At 43.5% G+C, this 20,861-nt stretch overlaps 1 protein-coding gene across 2 annotated transcripts; it reads left to right on the top strand.

The window, feature by feature from the left end:
• The first annotated feature begins 16 nt into the window (after nt 1-16).
• LOC143450769 (uncharacterized) lies at nt 17-20,154 on the top strand. 2 transcript variants are annotated; one of them, XR_013114783.1, is made up of 3 exons: nt 17-974; nt 7,894-9,576; nt 16,496-20,154. XR_013114783.1 is itself a non-coding variant. In XM_076951491.1 (2 exons), exon 2 carries the CDS (start codon nt 16,547-16,549, stop codon nt 17,063-17,065), a length of 519 nt encoding a protein of 172 aa, XP_076807606.1. In that variant the 5' UTR covers nt 7,959-9,576; nt 16,496-16,546; the 3' UTR covers nt 17,066-20,154. The 2 variants fall into 2 exon arrangements, 1 of the variants encoding a protein (XP_076807606.1); XM_076951491.1 differs by lacking the exon at nt 17-974 and having other exon boundaries at nt 7,959-9,576.
• The last annotated feature ends 707 nt before the right edge of the window (nt 20,155-20,861 follow it).

Raw genomic sequence — 20,861 nt, 5'->3', positions numbered from 1 at the left:
ATGTACCTGTGTGGCGGCTTGGCTCGCTTTTGTAAAATCCTTACGTCTTTCGTAGAAATGTGTTTTCCAGAACAATTGGAGTTTTTAAACTTTCAGTCCCGCCACATCATTCTTATGAAAGAGTTTTCCAGCTAGTAAATGGAGTTTAAAACTTGCCTTTTCAGAACACTGCAAACTACCGTTGGTATATTTGAAAACTTGCTACGAATAACTTCGTGTGAAAGCTCCTTATTTAGTACGTTACCAGGTCGCTTCCAAGTAACTGTTTCCAACCTAACCAAATTTAATTTGCATTGCAAACACACCGATTTTCACGTTCACACGCTTTGAAATGTTCATGCCTTTTTTTGTCATATATTTCCGCCACATCGCAGCACGTTTTATAAGCTTGAACTTTTGTGTGAGACTCCCTCAGAGCCTCAGAACCTCAGTCACAGACGCGAAGTTATAGACATATGTAATACCGTACTACTGTAGTTGTGGTGATTGAATCAGTAGACATCGTGTAAACAGTCACATGACTTGTGTTCTCGGTTATTTGTAATATTGAGAAAGTGTACAGCACCTACAATAAAAGCCTTTTCTGGCAAACGGTATTTGTTATAAAATAATACGAACGTTCGGCTATCAGAAAGGTTAGAGAATTCTAACCGCACGCAACAATAGAGTCAGATACTAATGTAGTAGGTTAACTAAGTCAATAACGTAACGTAAGCTAAGACCGATAAACTCTGCATCTGTATCTGCATCTGTCGGCATCAACCTCTACATCCTAAAACGACCCCAACCTCTACATTTCTGGTGACAACCCGACGTTCCGACATTTCTGGTGACAACCCGACGTTCTACTGACAACCCGACGCTTCGACGTTCTAATAAACCACCGACGTTCTAGTGATCACTGACGATCTTGTGTCAAAAACGACGCGTTTTAATTCTCACACTCTCGCAATTCGCACAGCCGTTCTTCACTGGTAAGTGGATTTTTCACTTTTTATACAACTACTTGCAACCATAGCTTGTAAAGGCATGCTCATCGGCTTGTACCTTATTAAATTAGCTTAAGCTATTCTTATTGTGCTGCATTGTGCTGCAGTTTGAAATAAAAGTTTCTTGTTGTAAAGTATTTTTTGGTTCAATTGTGAACAATTTTTGCGGTGCGCCGCCTAAAACATTTTCTATCGGTTTTGATAAATGTCACAACCTGTGCCGACACAACGAAAAGTTACTTCGGTGCCTGGCAAAGCTAAGACAGAATACCACATGAGCACACGATCAACCGACCGTTCCAACGAGTCAATTAATAATACAACTATGTCGAACGAAAACGGGGAGGGATCTGCAAATACTCCCGATAATGGCATTGCTGGTCCGTCTGGTCTGGGTACTAGTAACCAATTACCAACAAACGCGCAACCACAGAACAATACTTTACGAAACGATTTGTTTTCACACGTTAAACTTCCTACCTTTTGGAAATTTAATCCCGAAGCGTGGATTTCTCACCTTGAACATAAATTTTCTCTTTATCAAATCACTTCTCAAACTAATCGTTACTTGTTGGCGGTAGAGGCAATTCCTGCGAAAGACCTCGCGCTCCTTCGGTTACCTTCGGCGTCAGCACAGAACTGCTACGACATATTGATCAATGAAATCTTGAGAAACTTTGATAAACGTGAGGACCATTTAGATTTTTTGTTGGCGGACCTGACGCTGCACGATCAGTCCCCGAAACATTTAATGCGCGAATTAATGAGCGCAGTAGGTCAAGAGAATCTTACTCCGCCAGTCGTCAAACTAATTCGTGCTAAATTCCTTAAAGCGTTACCACCAGACGTCGCAATTGCGTTAGCCAGCGTGGAACATCACGATCTCCAGAACCTTGCAAGCAGAGCCCACGAAATCTTGCTGCTTAAACAACCAAAAACTTCTTCGCACAACCTTTCCCTTGCCATCACTGATACGGATGACATTGACTACCCAATGCAACCGCAAATACAGCAAATTCAATTGTCTAAACCACCGCGCTATACACGATCTAACGCTAACAACGAATCTAAGAGTTCCGGGCAAAGAAATACGAATTTCACAAATCAAAATACGCCAAACCAACGCAATTCATTTAACTCAGCATGGCAACAACGATCACCACGCACAAACAATGGACAGTTTCACAAATCATACAGCAACAACGGGTTTAATCGAGATAATCGCCGACAAAATGGTTCTTTTGCAAACCAACGCAAATATAATTTTTTACATTCATCCCCCACATTTCAGAAACCAGACTACCAACGTAGCAATTACCCTTGCGCGTCTGATGCTTCTAATGGCTTATGTTATTACCACGCCCGCTTCGGTAGGGATGCGCGCCGCTGTCACCCAAGTTGTAGCATGTGGGAGAACCAATCCCGCCCAACAAAAAACGCGTGGCGATCGACGCAACATTAACCCCGTCAGTCCCGTCGATCGCATCATCAATAAAAAGAGGCTGCCCCTTGTTAACTGTATATGATCACGCCAATAGTATTCACTTTTATGTAGATAGCGCGGCAGCAACTTCTCTTTTGTCCGCTAGTTTAGCTGACGTATCAAACCGCAAACCGCAAACACCGCTTTTCGCTGCTAACAGCACGCCAATTACTACGTATGGCACTACACAACTTAATGTTTCCCTTCATCCTCGTTTTTCTTATCCCTTTGAATTTGTGCTTGCGGACACACCCTTTTGCATATTGGGGCTGGATTTCCTCACTGAATACAACTTTGTTTTGGATCTTAAAGCCAAGCATCTGATAGATGTACCGAACCAACAGCAATATACGTTAGAGCCTGTTGAAAGTGATCCTGTTCGCATATCCATTCTCAGCCAGATAGATCCTGTTGCAGACCTTTTACATCAATTTCCAGACTTGCAAAAACCCATGTCAGCTGTTAAACCAGTGAAGCATTCCATCGTTCACCACATCCATACCACAGGTTCTCCTGTACGTGCACGTCCACGTCGATATAGCCCAGAAACAATGCAGATCTTGAAGAAAGAAATTGACAGCTTGCTGGAGCGAGAAATTATCCGCTACAGTGATTCTCCTTATGGAAGTCCGGCCTTGCTCGTTCCTAAAGGCTCTTCTGGCAATAAATATCGTCTTGTCGTTGATTATAAATTAGTCAACAAACAAACAATCGACAGCTGTTACCCTCTTCCGTTCTTACATAGTTTTTCCGAGGTTTTGTATGGTAAAACTGTCTTCTCTAAATGCGACCTCCAAAACGCCTTTCATCAAATAAAAGTGGCTCCAGAAGATGTCCATAAAACGGCGTTTGTTTGCCCCCTAGGACAATTCGAATACACACGACTCCCATTCGGTTTGTCGGGGGCCCCAAGGACCTTTTCCAGACTAATAGGGGAAGTAGTACGCCCCCTTCAGCACCTTGGAATCTTTGCTTACCTCGATGATATCATCATTGGAAGTAGTAACCTATCAGAACATCTTGAACACCTTAAGTTGCTTTTTCAACGACTTGAGGAATTTGGCTTAACGCTCAATTTAGACAAAAGTGAATTCAACCGCGAGTCTCTTGACTACCTTGGCCATCACATAAATTCTGAGGGTATACGACCAACTCAAGAAAAAGTGCAGGCCATTCTTGATTACCCACAGCCACAAACCTGCAAACAGCTGAAACGTTACTTGGGAATTTATTGCTATTATTTTCGCTTTCTGAAGCATTGTTCCACAACCTTACAACCGCTTTACAAGCTAGTTCCGAACAGTCGCAGCAAACGCGCGGCCCCTTTAACATGGAATGTCGAAGCCGAATGCGCCTTCGCCAGCAGCAAACAAGCTATTGCAAATGCTAGCACTTTAGCGTTTCCGAAACTCCATGCTCCAACTTATCTAACAGTTGACGCTTCGTTGACCGGTATTGGAGCGACATTAGAGCAATTGCAAGGAAATCAACTTGTTCCTTTGGCCTTCTTTTCAAGACAGCTGAACGCTACTCAACGTAAATACAGTTGCTTTGACCGAGAGCTGTTGGCCGCTTACAAGTCAATACGTCATTTCCGCTACTTCTTGACAGGCCGACAATTCACTTTGCGTACAGACCATCTCCCTTTGGTTTCAAGTCTCAGTAAGCTCTCCGAACATTACTCTCCAAGACAGTTCCGGCAATTGTTGTTTGTTTCAGAATATACAACAACCATTGAGCACATCAAAGGCTCTGCCAATGTTGTGGCGGACCTCTTGTCAAGGTCTCAACCTTCGGCACCCAACATTAATACTCTTTCGGACGTTCCGCCTCCTTTAGAGTATGAGAAAATAGCACAAGCTCAAGCCAATGATCCTGCTATTCAAAGACTACGCACCGCAACAACATCACTCAAACTCCAGGACTGCAAGCTGCCCAATAAGGACCTTACCATCCTTTGTGACGTGTCCACTGACACAGAGCGTGTTCTAGTTCCTTCCTCCTTCCAACGTCAAGTATTCCTGCACTTACATAATTTATCGCATCCTGGAAAAAAAGCCACAATTAAGCTCATCAAGGAAAGATTTATATGGATAGGGATGTGTAAACAAATCGCTACCTGGGTTCAACAATGCCCAAACTGCCAGGAAGGAAAAATTTTCCGCCACACTAAAACCGCACCGGGGAAATTTAAAATTCCCTACGGACGATTTTCTGATGTTGCAATTGACTTGATTGGACCACTACCAACTTCACACGGTTACAAATACATCCTTACGTGTATCGACCGATATACGCGTTTCGTTCAAGCGATACCAATCCCTGATGCCACCACGGAAACCGTTGCTGCTTACTTTGTTAATCTCTGGTGTTCCTTGGTCGGTGTTCCAATCATCCTCACAAGTGATCGTGGACCATGTTTCATAAGTTCCGCTTGGGCAGAAATTATGCGCTCGCTTGGTATTCAACACAATCTGACTACAGCTTACCACCCCACTTCCAATGGAATTACAGAACGCGCAAATGCAGAGATCAAGCGCGCCATCAAGTGTTCAGACGAACCTGAGCGTTGGTTTCACAAATTGGGTTTTATTGTCTTGGCTCTGCGTAATCGCTATCTCCAGGATTTGAAATGTACACCTGCTGAGTTAGCTTTTGGACACACCTTACGGCTCCCAGGTGGTTTCTTTTCTGATTCCAAGCTTGCCTCTGCAGTTCCTACATCCAGCTACCTCGGTGCCTACCGAGACTTCATCAACGACCTTCAGTTTACTCCAACGACCGCTCATACAAAATTCATGCAGTCCTACGTGCATCCGGATTTGAAACATTGTGACCGCGTTTATGTTAGATGCGATCATGTCAAACGTGCGTTAGAACGCCCTTATGTTGGTCCTTTTCCAGTATTGGAAAGATACGAAAAATATTTTGTAATATCCCGTCATGGCAAACCGGATCGCGTCTCACTCGACCGTCTCAAACCTAGCTATACAATTGATATTGATGCTCCCTCACCATCATCCTCCTCGCATCAACAAAATTTTTCTTTGCAGACTCGACACCCTGCTCCTCAGTCAGTCTCCGCTACTTCAGCAAAACAGCAAACGACACCACCTACGGTCACTGCTCCTGCTTCTATAAAACCGCCTGAAGTTGTAAAGACTTCTCGGACTGGTCGCAAAATCATTCCACCGAAACGGTTCTCTGACTAAACAACACAACATGTTCGTTTGTCTGCTGCTTACATGTTTCTTTTTGTTCACATCCGCCGCTCAGACGAATCTTCATCCGGATACACAGAAATTTCTGTTATGTCAGCGTTCGCATTCTCTCGGGTTATATACCTTTGATGACGACATACATTGTCAAACGCAGACACCCTTCTCCATACACAACTGCTCTGCTACCGTGTTTGCTCCAGATCTGCATCTCCAGAAGATTCCTGCAACAGTTTGCACTTCACAGATTACTTCCTGGAGCACTACTTACTTCTTTTTTGGGAGTTATCAAAAATCGGCCAACACCTTTGACGCACACCCACCGTACAACCCAGAATGTTCGTCGTGGAATAAAACCAACGTTTCATCACATGGACCGCTGATCCTGTCTAATCCTGCGGCGTACTCAACACGCAATGCAGTCCATTATAAGTTTGTCTGGCCGACTTCAGCTTCTGGAACAGTAACAAACGACTTCTTGTTTCACACTACAATTTACTACGATTACGTCACGGACACAATGACGTCGTCTCTTGGATCTCTTGCATCGTGCTCAATCGGGCGTGGATACTGCTTAACGGGCAATCGTATGTTTATATGGCGAGTACCTTCGCATATCAACTGCCCACCAACCAAGCCTCTCGGGACTCACAAGATGCTCCTCCATTACAACTCTACGTCCTTATATAGAGTTTCCTTACCTGATCTCGGGATCTCGGTACATCACTGGAGGAAATGCTCCTCTCGTGCGAAAACCTGCTATGGCAAACATATTCACTGCGACAACAACAACTTTATCTTTCGCTACCAACAATGTACAGAGCTCGACAGACTCGCTCTTTTTCGTCCTAACCGGCTAAGGCGTGCCCCTTTTCGAACGCCATACTCTCAATTCGAGCGACTTTTTGCAACCTTCGACACACAACAGGACGACCTTATTTCAGAAGTTCTCACTACCTTCAACGAAGAGAACAAGTTCCTACATTGCCAACTCACGAAGCTAATTGGCACACTCTACAAAGCAATTGGGAAGATCTTCCCTACTGAGATACTCACTACTACTCTTGGACATCAAACCATGGGTTCCAGCCTTGGAGATTTTATGTCCAGAGCAGCATGTCACTCTATCAACGGTACCGTCTTACCGTCACTTGCGTACCGAAACGCATTCAGCCAACGTCCTCTCATCAAATATCGCGATCAAAACGGCCACAGTCAATACGGCCAACTCATTTCAGACAACATTGTCCTACCGGGAGTGCACCTGCTGGAATCGTATCGACCAGCAAGAAGTTTTGTCTTCCGAGTTCTGGGACACACTGTCCTGTATCACAACTATACTTTATCGCACGAACATGTGCAGGTGCACCAACTCAACTTACCTTTGTCGCCTATACACGTCAACTACAAGGCACCCGACTACGAGAAAATTCTCAACGAGCTACCTGACTCTGACTCGTTTACTGATCTTCAATCGCTGCTCAGCTCTATGTCTGAAGCCAACCTTCTCAAGGAACAAATGCGACATGTCATGACAAGCCTTACTACTACTGATGAAACTATGATCAACGGATCCTACGTCGCAGACACATTCGCACACGCCGCGAAACAAACGTTACTCCTTGCTCTGTCGCAAATTACGAATCCATTTCTCTCAGCCCTTATATTCATCCTGCAACTCCTTGCCATGATGTGGGCCCTCTTCCATACCATCGGGTTTATCCGATCGTCTCCGCACCATTTGCAGTATGCCAGGTCCCTTGTATCCCGTGTCCGCGCTTGGCGCCACCAACAGCAGGCGCCGGTTGCAAGACCTCAACTACCACAACCGCTGCCCTTGCCTCGGCGTTCTCGTGATGAACCGTCTCCGTCCGGATCTGCTGATGACGCACCGCCCGCTTCATCTTCTCGTGATAATTTCGCGAGCACCCACACACTTTAAGTTTCACTATGTGTATCACCTTGCTTCAATACCGATAATGTCCTTTGCATGTACAATTTTGCCGTTTTCCCTTGTCGCCGCTTTCGATTTTGTAACCGTTTTGCTTCGTTGCATGCTTAGTAGCTTATTCTTGTGCTAGTATCGTTTTCACTTTTCCCGCCTTATTGCATGCTAACTATTCCTGTGCATGAGTTTAGCTGTTTCAACCCACCTCAATAGGGGGAGGTGCAGTTGCAAAAAATTTACCCTCTACCCCTTTAGTTTCTCCACAGACTTTGCTGCCACTACCATTGCTGCCAAAACCACTTCAGTATGTCGACGGTATCTGATTCCTCCGCTGACGTTCAAATTGACGAAATCACTTCAGTTACTGAGATGATTCCCGACTCACCCGATTCACCGGTTCAACAATCATCTCCCGCTCCGTATGTGCCGATCGTCAGACCTGGGGAGCAAGGCGCTCCTGCCCCCATGCCCCAGAGCGCTGATCTAGCAGATATACAAGCTACGGTGTTACAACCAGTACATAGACTATTTCGGCCGTTTAAAACAACCGTTACAATGCCGACCCTTGCGGTTCCTGCGCCGCCAACCACTTCGGCTGAGGATCTACTACTTTGGTTCCAGCAGCTGGATGAACTGTTCCAGCTGGTTCCTGATTTTGAGTTTATGAGCAAAATCCTTACCATGGTAGCAGCCACACCTGCTTTCCACATGGCCCCCTTGATGAAGTATATATCCAACGGGGTTACGGACAAAACCCTGGAATACGAACAGTTCAAACAATTTTTGCATGCCCGGTTAATCTTGGAGATACCCTCCAACATGTAGCTATATTACCATCAGTTATTTTAAGCATATGTTACAGTTCATTCATTTGTATATAACTTCAGTTTTTTGTTTGTGCTTGCTCGCCATTGCCACCTTCAGTACGTTACATGTTAATTGTCATCTTTTTCCTTCCGTAGCGGGGGAGGAATGTGGCGGCTTGGCTCGCTTTTGTAAAATCCTTACGTCTTTCGTAGAAATGTGTTTTCCAGAACAATTGGAGTTTTTAAACTTTCAGTCCCGCCACATCATTCTTATGAAAGAGTTTTCCAGCTAGTAAATGGAGTTTAAAACTTGCCTTTTCAGAACACTGCAAACTACCGTTGGTATATTTGAAAACTTGCTACGAATAACTTCGTGTGAAAGCTCCTTATTTAGTACGTTACCAGGTCGCTTCCAAGTAACTGTTTCCAACCTAACCAAATTTAATTTGCATTGCAAACACACCGATTTTCACGTTCACACGCTTTGAAATGTTCATGCCTTTTTTTGTCATATATTTCCGCCACATCGCAGCACGTTTTATAAGCTTGAACTTTTGTGTGAGACTCCCTCAGAGCCTCAGAACCTCAGTCACAGACGCGAAGTTATAGACATATGTAATACCGTACTACTGTAGTTGTGGTGATTGAATCAGTAGACATCGTGTAAACAGTCACATGACTTGTGTTCTCGGTTATTTGTAATATTGAGAAAGTGTACAGCACCTACAATAAAAGCCTTTTCTGGCAAACGGTATTTGTTATAAAATAATACGAACGTTCGGCTATCAGAAAGGTTAGAGAATTCTAACCGCACGCAACAATAGAGTCAGATACTAATGTAGTAGGTTAACTAAGTCAATAACGTAACGTAAGCTAAGACCGATAAACTCTGCATCTGTATCTGCATCTGTCGGCATCAACCTCTACATCCTAAAACGACCCCAACCTCTACATTTCTGGTGACAACCCGACGTTCCGACATTTCTGGTGACAACCCGACGTTCTACTGACAACCCGACGCTTCGACGTTCTAATAAACCACCGACGTTCTAGTGATCACTGACGATCTTGTGTCAAAAACGACGCGTTTTAATTCTCACACTCTCGCAATTCGCACAGCCGTTCTTCACTGGTAAGTGGATTTTTCACTTTTTATACAACTACTTGCAACCATAGCTTGTAAAGGCATGCTCATCGGCTTGTACCTTATTAAATTAGCTTAAGCTATTCTTATTGTGCTGCATTGTGCTGCAGTTTGAAATAAAAGTTTCTTGTTGTAAAGTATTTTTTGGTTCAATTGTGAACAATTTTTGCGGTGCGCCGCCTAAAACATTTTCTATCGGTTTTGATAAATGTCACAACCTGTGCCGACACAACGAAAAGTTACTTCGGTGCCTGGCAAAGCTAAGACAGAATACCACATGAGCACACGATCAACCGACCGTTCCAACGAGTCAATTAATAATACAACTATGTCGAACGAAAACGGGGAGGGATCTGCAAATACTCCCGATAATGGCATTGCTGGTCCGTCTGGTCTGGGTACTAGTAACCAATTACCAACAAACGCGCAACCACAGAACAATACTTTACGAAACGATTTGTTTTCACACGTTAAACTTCCTACCTTTTGGAAATTTAATCCCGAAGCGTGGATTTCTCACCTTGAACATAAATTTTCTCTTTATCAAATCACTTCTCAAACTAATCGTTACTTGTTGGCGGTAGAGGCAATTCCTGCGAAAGACCTCGCGCTCCTTCGGTTACCTTCGGCGTCAGCACAGAACTGCTACGACATATTGATCAATGAAATCTTGAGAAACTTTGATAAACGTGAGGACCATTTAGATTTTTTGTTGGCGGACCTGACGCTGCACGATCAGTCCCCGAAACATTTAATGCGCGAATTAATGAGCGCAGTAGGTCAAGAGAATCTTACTCCGCCAGTCGTCAAACTAATTCGTGCTAAATTCCTTAAAGCGTTACCACCAGACGTCGCAATTGCGTTAGCCAGCGTGGAACATCACGATCTCCAGAACCTTGCAAGCAGAGCCCACGAAATCTTGCTGCTTAAACAACCAAAAACTTCTTCGCACAACCTTTCCCTTGCCATCACTGATACGGATGACATTGACTACCCAATGCAACCGCAAATACAGCAAATTCAATTGTCTAAACCACCGCGCTATACACGATCTAACGCTAACAACGAATCTAAGAGTTCCGGGCAAAGAAATACGAATTTCACAAATCAAAATACGCCAAACCAACGCAATTCATTTAACTCAGCATGGCAACAACGATCACCACGCACAAACAATGGACAGTTTCACAAATCATACAGCAACAACGGGTTTAATCGAGATAATCGCCGACAAAATGGTTCTTTTGCAAACCAACGCAAATATAATTTTTTACATTCATCCCCCACATTTCAGAAACCAGACTACCAACGTAGCAATTACCCTTGCGCGTCTGATGCTTCTAATGGCTTATGTTATTACCACGCCCGCTTCGGTAGGGATGCGCGCCGCTGTCACCCAAGTTGTAGCATGTGGGAGAACCAATCCCGCCCAACAAAAAACGCGTGGCGATCGACGCAACATTAACCCCGTCAGTCCCGTCGATCGCATCATCAATAAAAAGAGGCTGCCCCTTGTTAACTGTATATGATCACGCCAATAGTATTCACTTTTATGTAGATAGCGCGGCAGCAACTTCTCTTTTGTCCGCTAGTTTAGCTGACGTATCAAACCGCAAACCGCAAACACCGCTTTTCGCTGCTAACAGCACGCCAATTACTACGTATGGCACTACACAACTTAATGTTTCCCTTCATCCTCGTTTTTCTTATCCCTTTGAATTTGTGCTTGCGGACACACCCTTTTGCATATTGGGGCTGGATTTCCTCACTGAATACAACTTTGTTTTGGATCTTAAAGCCAAGCATCTGATAGATGTACCGAACCAACAGCAATATACGTTAGAGCCTGTTGAAAGTGATCCTGTTCGCATATCCATTCTCAGCCAGATAGATCCTGTTGCAGACCTTTTACATCAATTTCCAGACTTGCAAAAACCCATGTCAGCTGTTAAACCAGTGAAGCATTCCATCGTTCACCACATCCATACCACAGGTTCTCCTGTACGTGCACGTCCACGTCGATATAGCCCAGAAACAATGCAGATCTTGAAGAAAGAAATTGACAGCTTGCTGGAGCGAGAAATTATCCGCTACAGTGATTCTCCTTATGGAAGTCCGGCCTTGCTCGTTCCTAAAGGCTCTTCTGGCAATAAATATCGTCTTGTCGTTGATTATAAATTAGTCAACAAACAAACAATCGACAGCTGTTACCCTCTTCCGTTCTTACATAGTTTTTCCGAGGTTTTGTATGGTAAAACTGTCTTCTCTAAATGCGACCTCCAAAACGCCTTTCATCAAATAAAAGTGGCTCCAGAAGATGTCCATAAAACGGCGTTTGTTTGCCCCCTAGGACAATTCGAATACACACGACTCCCATTCGGTTTGTCGGGGGCCCCAAGGACCTTTTCCAGACTAATAGGGGAAGTAGTACGCCCCCTTCAGCACCTTGGAATCTTTGCTTACCTCGATGATATCATCATTGGAAGTAGTAACCTATCAGAACATCTTGAACACCTTAAGTTGCTTTTTCAACGACTTGAGGAATTTGGCTTAACGCTCAATTTAGACAAAAGTGAATTCAACCGCGAGTCTCTTGACTACCTTGGCCATCACATAAATTCTGAGGGTATACGACCAACTCAAGAAAAAGTGCAGGCCATTCTTGATTACCCACAGCCACAAACCTGCAAACAGCTGAAACGTTACTTGGGAATTTATTGCTATTATTTTCGCTTTCTGAAGCATTGTTCCACAACCTTACAACCGCTTTACAAGCTAGTTCCGAACAGTCGCAGCAAACGCGCGGCCCCTTTAACATGGAATGTCGAAGCCGAATGCGCCTTCGCCAGCAGCAAACAAGCTATTGCAAATGCTAGCACTTTAGCGTTTCCGAAACTCCATGCTCCAACTTATCTAACAGTTGACGCTTCGTTGACCGGTATTGGAGCGACATTAGAGCAATTGCAAGGAAATCAACTTGTTCCTTTGGCCTTCTTTTCAAGACAGCTGAACGCTACTCAACGTAAATACAGTTGCTTTGACCGAGAGCTGTTGGCCGCTTACAAGTCAATACGTCATTTCCGCTACTTCTTGACAGGCCGACAATTCACTTTGCGTACAGACCATCTCCCTTTGGTTTCAAGTCTCAGTAAGCTCTCCGAACATTACTCTCCAAGACAGTTCCGGCAATTGTTGTTTGTTTCAGAATATACAACAACCATTGAGCACATCAAAGGCTCTGCCAATGTTGTGGCGGACCTCTTGTCAAGGTCTCAACCTTCGGCACCCAACATTAATACTCTTTCGGACGTTCCGCCTCCTTTAGAGTATGAGAAAATAGCACAAGCTCAAGCCAATGATCCTGCTATTCAAAGACTACGCACCGCAACAACATCACTCAAACTCCAGGACTGCAAGCTGCCCAATAAGGACCTTACCATCCTTTGTGACGTGTCCACTGACACAGAGCGTGTTCTAGTTCCTTCCTCCTTCCAACGTCAAGTATTCCTGCACTTACATAATTTATCGCATCCTGGAAAAAAAGCCACAATTAAGCTCATCAAGGAAAGATTTATATGGATAGGGATGTGTAAACAAATCGCTACCTGGGTTCAACAATGCCCAAACTGCCAGGAAGGAAAAATTTTCCGCCACACTAAAACCGCACCGGGGAAATTTAAAATTCCCTACGGACGATTTTCTGATGTTGCAATTGACTTGATTGGACCACTACCAACTTCACACGGTTACAAATACATCCTTACGTGTATCGACCGATATACGCGTTTCGTTCAAGCGATACCAATCCCTGATGCCACCACGGAAACCGTTGCTGCTTACTTTGTTAATCTCTGGTGTTCCTTGGTCGGTGTTCCAATCATCCTCACAAGTGATCGTGGACCATGTTTCATAAGTTCCGCTTGGGCAGAAATTATGCGCTCGCTTGGTATTCAACACAATCTGACTACAGCTTACCACCCCACTTCCAATGGAATTACAGAACGCGCAAATGCAGAGATCAAGCGCGCCATCAAGTGTTCAGACGAACCTGAGCGTTGGTTTCACAAATTGGGTTTTATTGTCTTGGCTCTGCGTAATCGCTATCTCCAGGATTTGAAATGTACACCTGCTGAGTTAGCTTTTGGACACACCTTACGGCTCCCAGGTGGTTTCTTTTCTGATTCCAAGCTTGCCTCTGCAGTTCCTACATCCAGCTACCTCGGTGCCTACCGAGACTTCATCAACGACCTTCAGTTTACTCCAACGACCGCTCATACAAAATTCATGCAGTCCTACGTGCATCCGGATTTGAAACATTGTGACCGCGTTTATGTTAGATGCGATCATGTCAAACGTGCGTTAGAACGCCCTTATGTTGGTCCTTTTCCAGTATTGGAAAGATACGAAAAATATTTTGTAATATCCCGTCATGGCAAACCGGATCGCGTCTCACTCGACCGTCTCAAACCTAGCTATACAATTGATATTGATGCTCCCTCACCATCATCCTCCTCGCATCAACAAAATTTTTCTTTGCAGACTCGACACCCTGCTCCTCAGTCAGTCTCCGCTACTTCAGCAAAACAGCAAACGACACCACCTACGGTCACTGCTCCTGCTTCTATAAAACCGCCTGAAGTTGTAAAGACTTCTCGGACTGGTCGCAAAATCATTCCACCGAAACGGTTCTCTGACTAAACAACACAACATGTTCGTTTGTCTGCTGCTTACATGTTTCTTTTTGTTCACATCCGCCGCTCAGACGAATCTTCATCCGGATACACAGAAATTTCTGTTATGTCAGCGTTCGCATTCTCTCGGGTTATATACCTTTGATGACGACATACATTGTCAAACGCAGACACCCTTCTCCATACACAACTGCTCTGCTACCGTGTTTGCTCCAGATCTGCATCTCCAGAAGATTCCTGCAACAGTTTGCACTTCACAGATTACTTCCTGGAGCACTACTTACTTCTTTTTTGGGAGTTATCAAAAATCGGCCAACACCTTTGACGCACACCCACCGTACAACCCAGAATGTTCGTCGTGGAATAAAACCAACGTTTCATCACATGGACCGCTGATCCTGTCTAATCCTGCGGCGTACTCAACACGCAATGCAGTCCATTATAAGTTTGTCTGGCCGACTTCAGCTTCTGGAACAGTAACAAACGACTTCTTGTTTCACACTACAATTTACTACGATTACGTCACGGACACAATGACGTCGTCTCTTGGATCTCTTGCATCGTGCTCAATCGGGCGTGGATACTGCTTAACGGGCAATCGTATGTTTATATGGCGAGTACCTTCGCATATCAACTGCCCACCAACCAAGCCTCTCGGGACTCACAAGATGCTCCTCCATTACAACTCTACGTCCTTATATAGAGTTTCCTTACCTGATCTCGGGATCTCGGTACATCACTGGAGGAAATGCTCCTCTCGTGCGAAAACCTGCTATGGCAAACATATTCACTGCGACAACAACAACTTTATCTTTCGCTACCAACAATGTACAGAGCTCGACAGACTCGCTCTTTTTCGTCCTAACCGGCTAAGGCGTGCCCCTTTTCGAACGCCATACTCTCAATTCGAGCGACTTTTTGCAACCTTCGACACACAACAGGACGACCTTATTTCAGAAGTTCTCACTACCTTCAACGAAGAGAACAAGTTCCTACATTGCCAACTCACGAAGCTAATTGGCACACTCTACAAAGCAATTGGGAAGATCTTCCCTACTGAGATACTCACTACTACTCTTGGACATCAAACCATGGGTTCCAGCCTTGGAGATTTTATGTCCAGAGCAGCATGTCACTCTATCAACGGTACCGTCTTACCGTCACTTGCGTACCGAAACGCATTCAGCCAACGTCCTCTCATCAAATATCGCGATCAAAACGGCCACAGTCAATACGGCCAACTCATTTCAGACAACATTGTCCTACCGGGAGTGCACCTGCTGGAATCGTATCGACCAGCAAGAAGTTTTGTCTTCCGAGTTCTGGGACACACTGTCCTGTATCACAACTATACTTTATCGCACGAACATGTGCAGGTGCACCAACTCAACTTACCTTTGTCGCCTATACACGTCAACTACAAGGCACCCGACTACGAGAAAATTCTCAACGAGCTACCTGACTCTGACTCGTTTACTGATCTTCAATCGCTGCTCAGCTCTATGTCTGAAGCCAACCTTCTCAAGGAACAAATGCGACATGTCATGACAAGCCTTACTACTACTGATGAAACTATGATCAACGGATCCTACGTCGCAGACACATTCGCACACGCCGCGAAACAAACGTTACTCCTTGCTCTGTCGCAAATTACGAATCCATTTCTCTCAGCCCTTATATTCATCCTGCAACTCCTTGCCATGATGTGGGCCCTCTTCCATACCATCGGGTTTATCCGATCGTCTCCGCACCATTTGCAGTATGCCAGGTCCCTTGTATCCCGTGTCCGCGCTTGGCGCCACCAACAGCAGGCGCCGGTTGCAAGACCTCAACTACCACAACCGCTGCCCTTGCCTCGGCGTTCTCGTGATGAACCGTCTCCGTCCGGATCTGCTGATGACGCACCGCCCGCTTCATCTTCTCGTGATAATTTCGCGAGCACCCACACACTTTAAGTTTCACTATGTGTATCACCTTGCTTCAATACCGATAATGTCCTTTGCATGTACAATTTTGCCGTTTTCCCTTGTCGCCGCTTTCGATTTTGTAACCGTTTTGCTTCGTTGCATGCTTAGTAGCTTATTCTTGTGCTAGTATCGTTTTCACTTTTCCCGCCTTATTGCATGCTAACTATTCCTGTGCATGAGTTTAGCTGTTTCAACCCACCTCAATAGGGGGAGGTGCAGTTGCAAAAAATTTACCCTCTACCCCTTTAGTTTCTCCACAGACTTTGCTGCCACTACCATTGCTGCCAAAACCACTTCAGTATGTCGACGGTATCTGATTCCTCCGCTGACGTTCAAATTGACGAAATCACTTCAGTTACTGAGATGATTCCCGACTCACCCGATTCACCGGTTCAACAATCATCTCCCGCTCCGTATGTGCCGATCGTCAGACCTGGGGAGCAAGGCGCTCCTGCCCCCATGCCCCAGAGCGCTGATCTAGCAGATATACAAGCTACGGTGTTACAACCAGTACATAGACTATTTCGGCCGTTTAAAACAACCGTTACAATGCCGACCCTTGCGGTTCCTGCGCCGCCAACCACTTCGGCTGAGGATCTACTACTTTGGTTCCAGCAGCTGGATGAACTGTTCCAGCTGGTTCCTGATTTTGAGTTTATGAGCAAAATCCTTACCATGGTAGCAGCCACACCTGCTTTCCACATGGCCCCCTTGATGAAGTATATATCCAACGGGGTTACGGACAAAACCCTGGAATACGAACAGTTCAAACAATTTTTGCATGCCCGGTTAATCTTGGAGATACCCTCCAACATGTAGCTATATTACCATCAGTTATTTTAAGCATATGTTACAGTTCATTCATTTGTATATAACTTCAGTTTTTTGTTTGTGCTTGCTCGCCATTGCCACCTTCAGTACGTTACATGTTAATTGTCATCTTTTTCCTTCCGTAGCGGGGGAGGAATGTGGCGGCTTGGCTCGCTTTTGTAAAATCCTTACGTCTTTCGTAGAAATGTGTTTTCCAGAACAATTGGAGTTTTTAAACTTTCAGTCCCGCCACATCATTCTTATGAAAGAGTTTTCCAGCTAGTAAATGGAGTTTAAAACTTGCCTTTTCAGAACACTGCAAACTACCGTTGGTATATTTGAAAACTTGCTACGAATAACTTCGTGTGAAAGCTCCTTATTTAGTACGTTACCAGGTCGCTTCCAAGTAACTGTTTCCAACCTAACCAAATTTAATTTGCATTGCAAACACACCGATTTTCACGTTCACACGCTTTGAAATGTTCATGCCTTTTTTTGTCATATATTTCCGCCACATCGCAGCACGTTTTATAAGCTTGAACTTTTGTGTGAGACTCCCTCAGAGCCTCAGAACCTCAGTCACAGACGCGAAGTTATAGACATATGTAATACCGTACTACTGTAGTTGTGGTGATTGAATCAGTAGACATCGTGTAAACAGTCACATGACTTGTGTTCTCGGTTATTTGTAATATTGAGAAAGTGTACAGCACCTACAATAAAAGCCTTTTCTGGCAAACGGTATTTGTTATAAAATAATACGAACGTTCGGCTATCAGAAAGGTTAGAGAATTCTAACCGCACGCAACAATAGAGTCAGATACTAATGTAGTAGGTTAACTAAGTCAATAACGTAACGTAAGCTAAGACCGATAAACTCTGCATCTGTATCTGCATCTGTCGGCATCAACCTCTACATCCTAAAACGACCCCAACCTCTACACCTGCACGTGTAAATGAGTCTGCAAGAGGTTAATGTGTTGCCTGGAGTGATATAACTATGGCATAGTGCTAATTGTCATAACTAGCCCTTATTCCTACGGAATTATCGTGCAGATCTGATGATAATATAATGTTATTTGTGCTCTATTTTGTGTGTTTAACAATAAGCGCTGTGCTGTATTATGGCCGTGTTTAGTATGCGCGACCCCGTTTTGATTACTTCGGAATTACGTCATTCATACTACAGCGGTCAACGCGTTAGTCTGATACTCTGATATTGACAGTCGGTAATTTACAGTCTACTGAAAGCAGCTTATTTCTGTGCTCTGAAAACAGTAACCGTTTCGTTAATAACCTATGATAAATGATGATTCAAGACATTGACAGTTTAGTTCAGGTACTGTGATGCTTAACTGACTATCAAGGGTTAGTGAATGCGCTATCATTGGATTCAGATTAGCGAGCATGTCATTTGAATGTCATGCCATAGTAAACGAAACCGATCCTAAATCTACGTTTTAACCGAAATGTAGCCTATACGTTAAATATTAAAAATCAAATTTTTACATGTTTACTCGAAGGAAGTGAAAGTGACTCTTTTACTGTAAGTATATGCGGGTCTAGTACGTATTTAAGTGCACAACCACCAGATACCTTTCTCTACTAGACCCAAGTAGGCTTAAGCCCACATGGAAAGAAAGCGTCGTGCACGTAGCTATCTGGTACACAAAATGGGTCGAAAAATCTACTTTGTAAGCTAAGTAATTCCCAAGCATAGATATTTGTTGCACACTCGCGCATATACTGGTGCATACCAGTCTTAGAAAATTACGCTGTCCGGTGTACGAAAAGGTGCTTTTCATACTTGGACTTAGGTCACGCAGCCCGTGTTAAAGATGTACAATTAGGTTCTGAGGTTAGAAGAATGGCTATGTAAGAAGTTTGTTTTAGTTACTTACTGTTTAATTGAAGTTACATTTAGATTAAAAGGTAAAATTAGGTTAGGTGTAGGTTACTATGTAGTGTAATTATAATAACATTTAAGTTAAGTTTGATCATTAATTTTTTTTTGCCATAATTGTGGAGGACGAAGAGTTGCGCTGATGCTAGTGGTCAAACGTTATGGAAACAATAATAATACACTTTGTAATTAAGGCAGGAACACGTGGCAAGGTCTTGAGGGCAAAAACTCATCATATTAAATAACTTGAAGCCAAATCAAAAAGGTCTGGCCACCAAACCTGAATACATACAAATATACACATACACTGTTTAAATGTATTAATTTAAAGACAAAGTTAAACTGGTAGATTGGCAGAACATTCACATCTGCATGTGCCAGTCAGGATGGAACCGACCTGTATATGCAAATGGTTAATAAGGAACTGTGAAAAATCACTTTGACAGTATGATTTTTTCCGGTGAAATAGTAACAGTTTTACCGGTAGGCCTTTCCGTTCTCCAAAGGACCTAAACGCATATCTTTAACAACAGGCTGCATGACCTACTTAATAGTCACTCACTTTTTGTTTTAAAGCACTTTTGCAGTGATGCACTTATACACTATGGCCACCTGTAATGTTTTCATGACTGTTCTGTTGCATTCATTTCCTTTTGTAGATTTTGGTCATAAAAGACATAAGATACTATATTACAATGATGTTTGAATGAAAATTATTGGAACCAGTAGCACCTTACATTGTGTACAAATTACTACTACAAAAAGTATCTAGCTGAAATCTGGCGCAAGGAAAAAGCATTGTGATTACATTATTTTGATGGAAAAAGGAAGACAGGCACCTACAATAAATATACTGCGATCATGTCCTTCAAATAATGTGGCTTATGTCAAATTTATGAATGTATCTATTCACACTGTATCACTGGAATGGATTGACTTTCAAGGTCACCATAAGAAAGTAGCAAAACTCCTAAGGCCTCAGGAGCAGCTTAGCATTAAAACATACGTAGGCCACCCCTGGGTAGCTTATGAAAGTAAATATCGACATGCTATGGCCTTTTCAACTGACAAAGCGTTTGTTTATTTCCCTGTTGCTTCTGTTTTGAACTCTGGTGTTCCTACTCAATCACATATCAAAATAATAACACCTATGCATACACTTGAAAGACTGTGTTTACAGGTGTTGCACAAATATGCACAAATTGATGAGTCTGTGATAATGCATTTGGATATTCCTCATCATTTACAACAAAAGTTACAAAAACTATTTTTTAACCAAAGAAACACCGACATCCTCATCAGAATGAATGAAGTGGTTTGATATAATAATGATATTTCAGAAACTGTTCTTGAGATCCAAACATTTTTGTGGTTGTTTGTGATTTACTGAGTTTCAAAGGTCCTAATATTTTACACTGGCCAAGTTGATTTTTCACAGGATGCTGAAAGAGCTCACAAAGATTTTCTCATGTTTCATTTCTGTAGCAGGTGAAAAAGTGGTGGCCTTGAACTAACATTTTGGTCATACTTGCCAGTTTGTATGTGGCTTCATGTGCTTGGATATATACAGCTGAGGCACACATGAAGAAGCAACAGGGAGCGGAGATGAACAACGTTTAAATACTACCTGAAGGGTAGAATAGGCTATTCTGGTAATGTGACCATGTATCAATGAACTCCGTTCCAGATCCGGTCTTCATATTGCTTGTAAAAGCCCTCCATTGTATGTCATAATTTTAGTTACGTTGGTATTTTCTTGTAGAAACATGCAGTATATACATTGTTTTTAAATGTTGACAATTTTATACTTTTTTAAGGTGAGGGGCAAGACAGTAAACGAATGGACCTCGAATCAAAGAATGGTTGTCAGTAAGTGTAGGAGAAAGATATTTTTCAAAAGTA

Source organism: Clavelina lepadiformis, chromosome 1 (assembly GCF_947623445.1).
Source record: "Clavelina lepadiformis chromosome 1, kaClaLepa1.1, whole genome shotgun sequence".
Classification (NCBI taxonomy): Eukaryota; Metazoa; Chordata; class Ascidiacea; order Aplousobranchia; family Clavelinidae; genus Clavelina; species Clavelina lepadiformis.
This window is presented reverse-complemented; position numbering and strand designations above follow the sequence as displayed.

Bases quoted from the DNA above. Each gene is read 5' to 3' on its own strand.
- LOC143450769 (XM_076951491.1), top strand. From the start codon at position 16,547: ATGTCGACGGTATCTGATTCCTCCGCTGACGTTCAAATTGACGAAATC.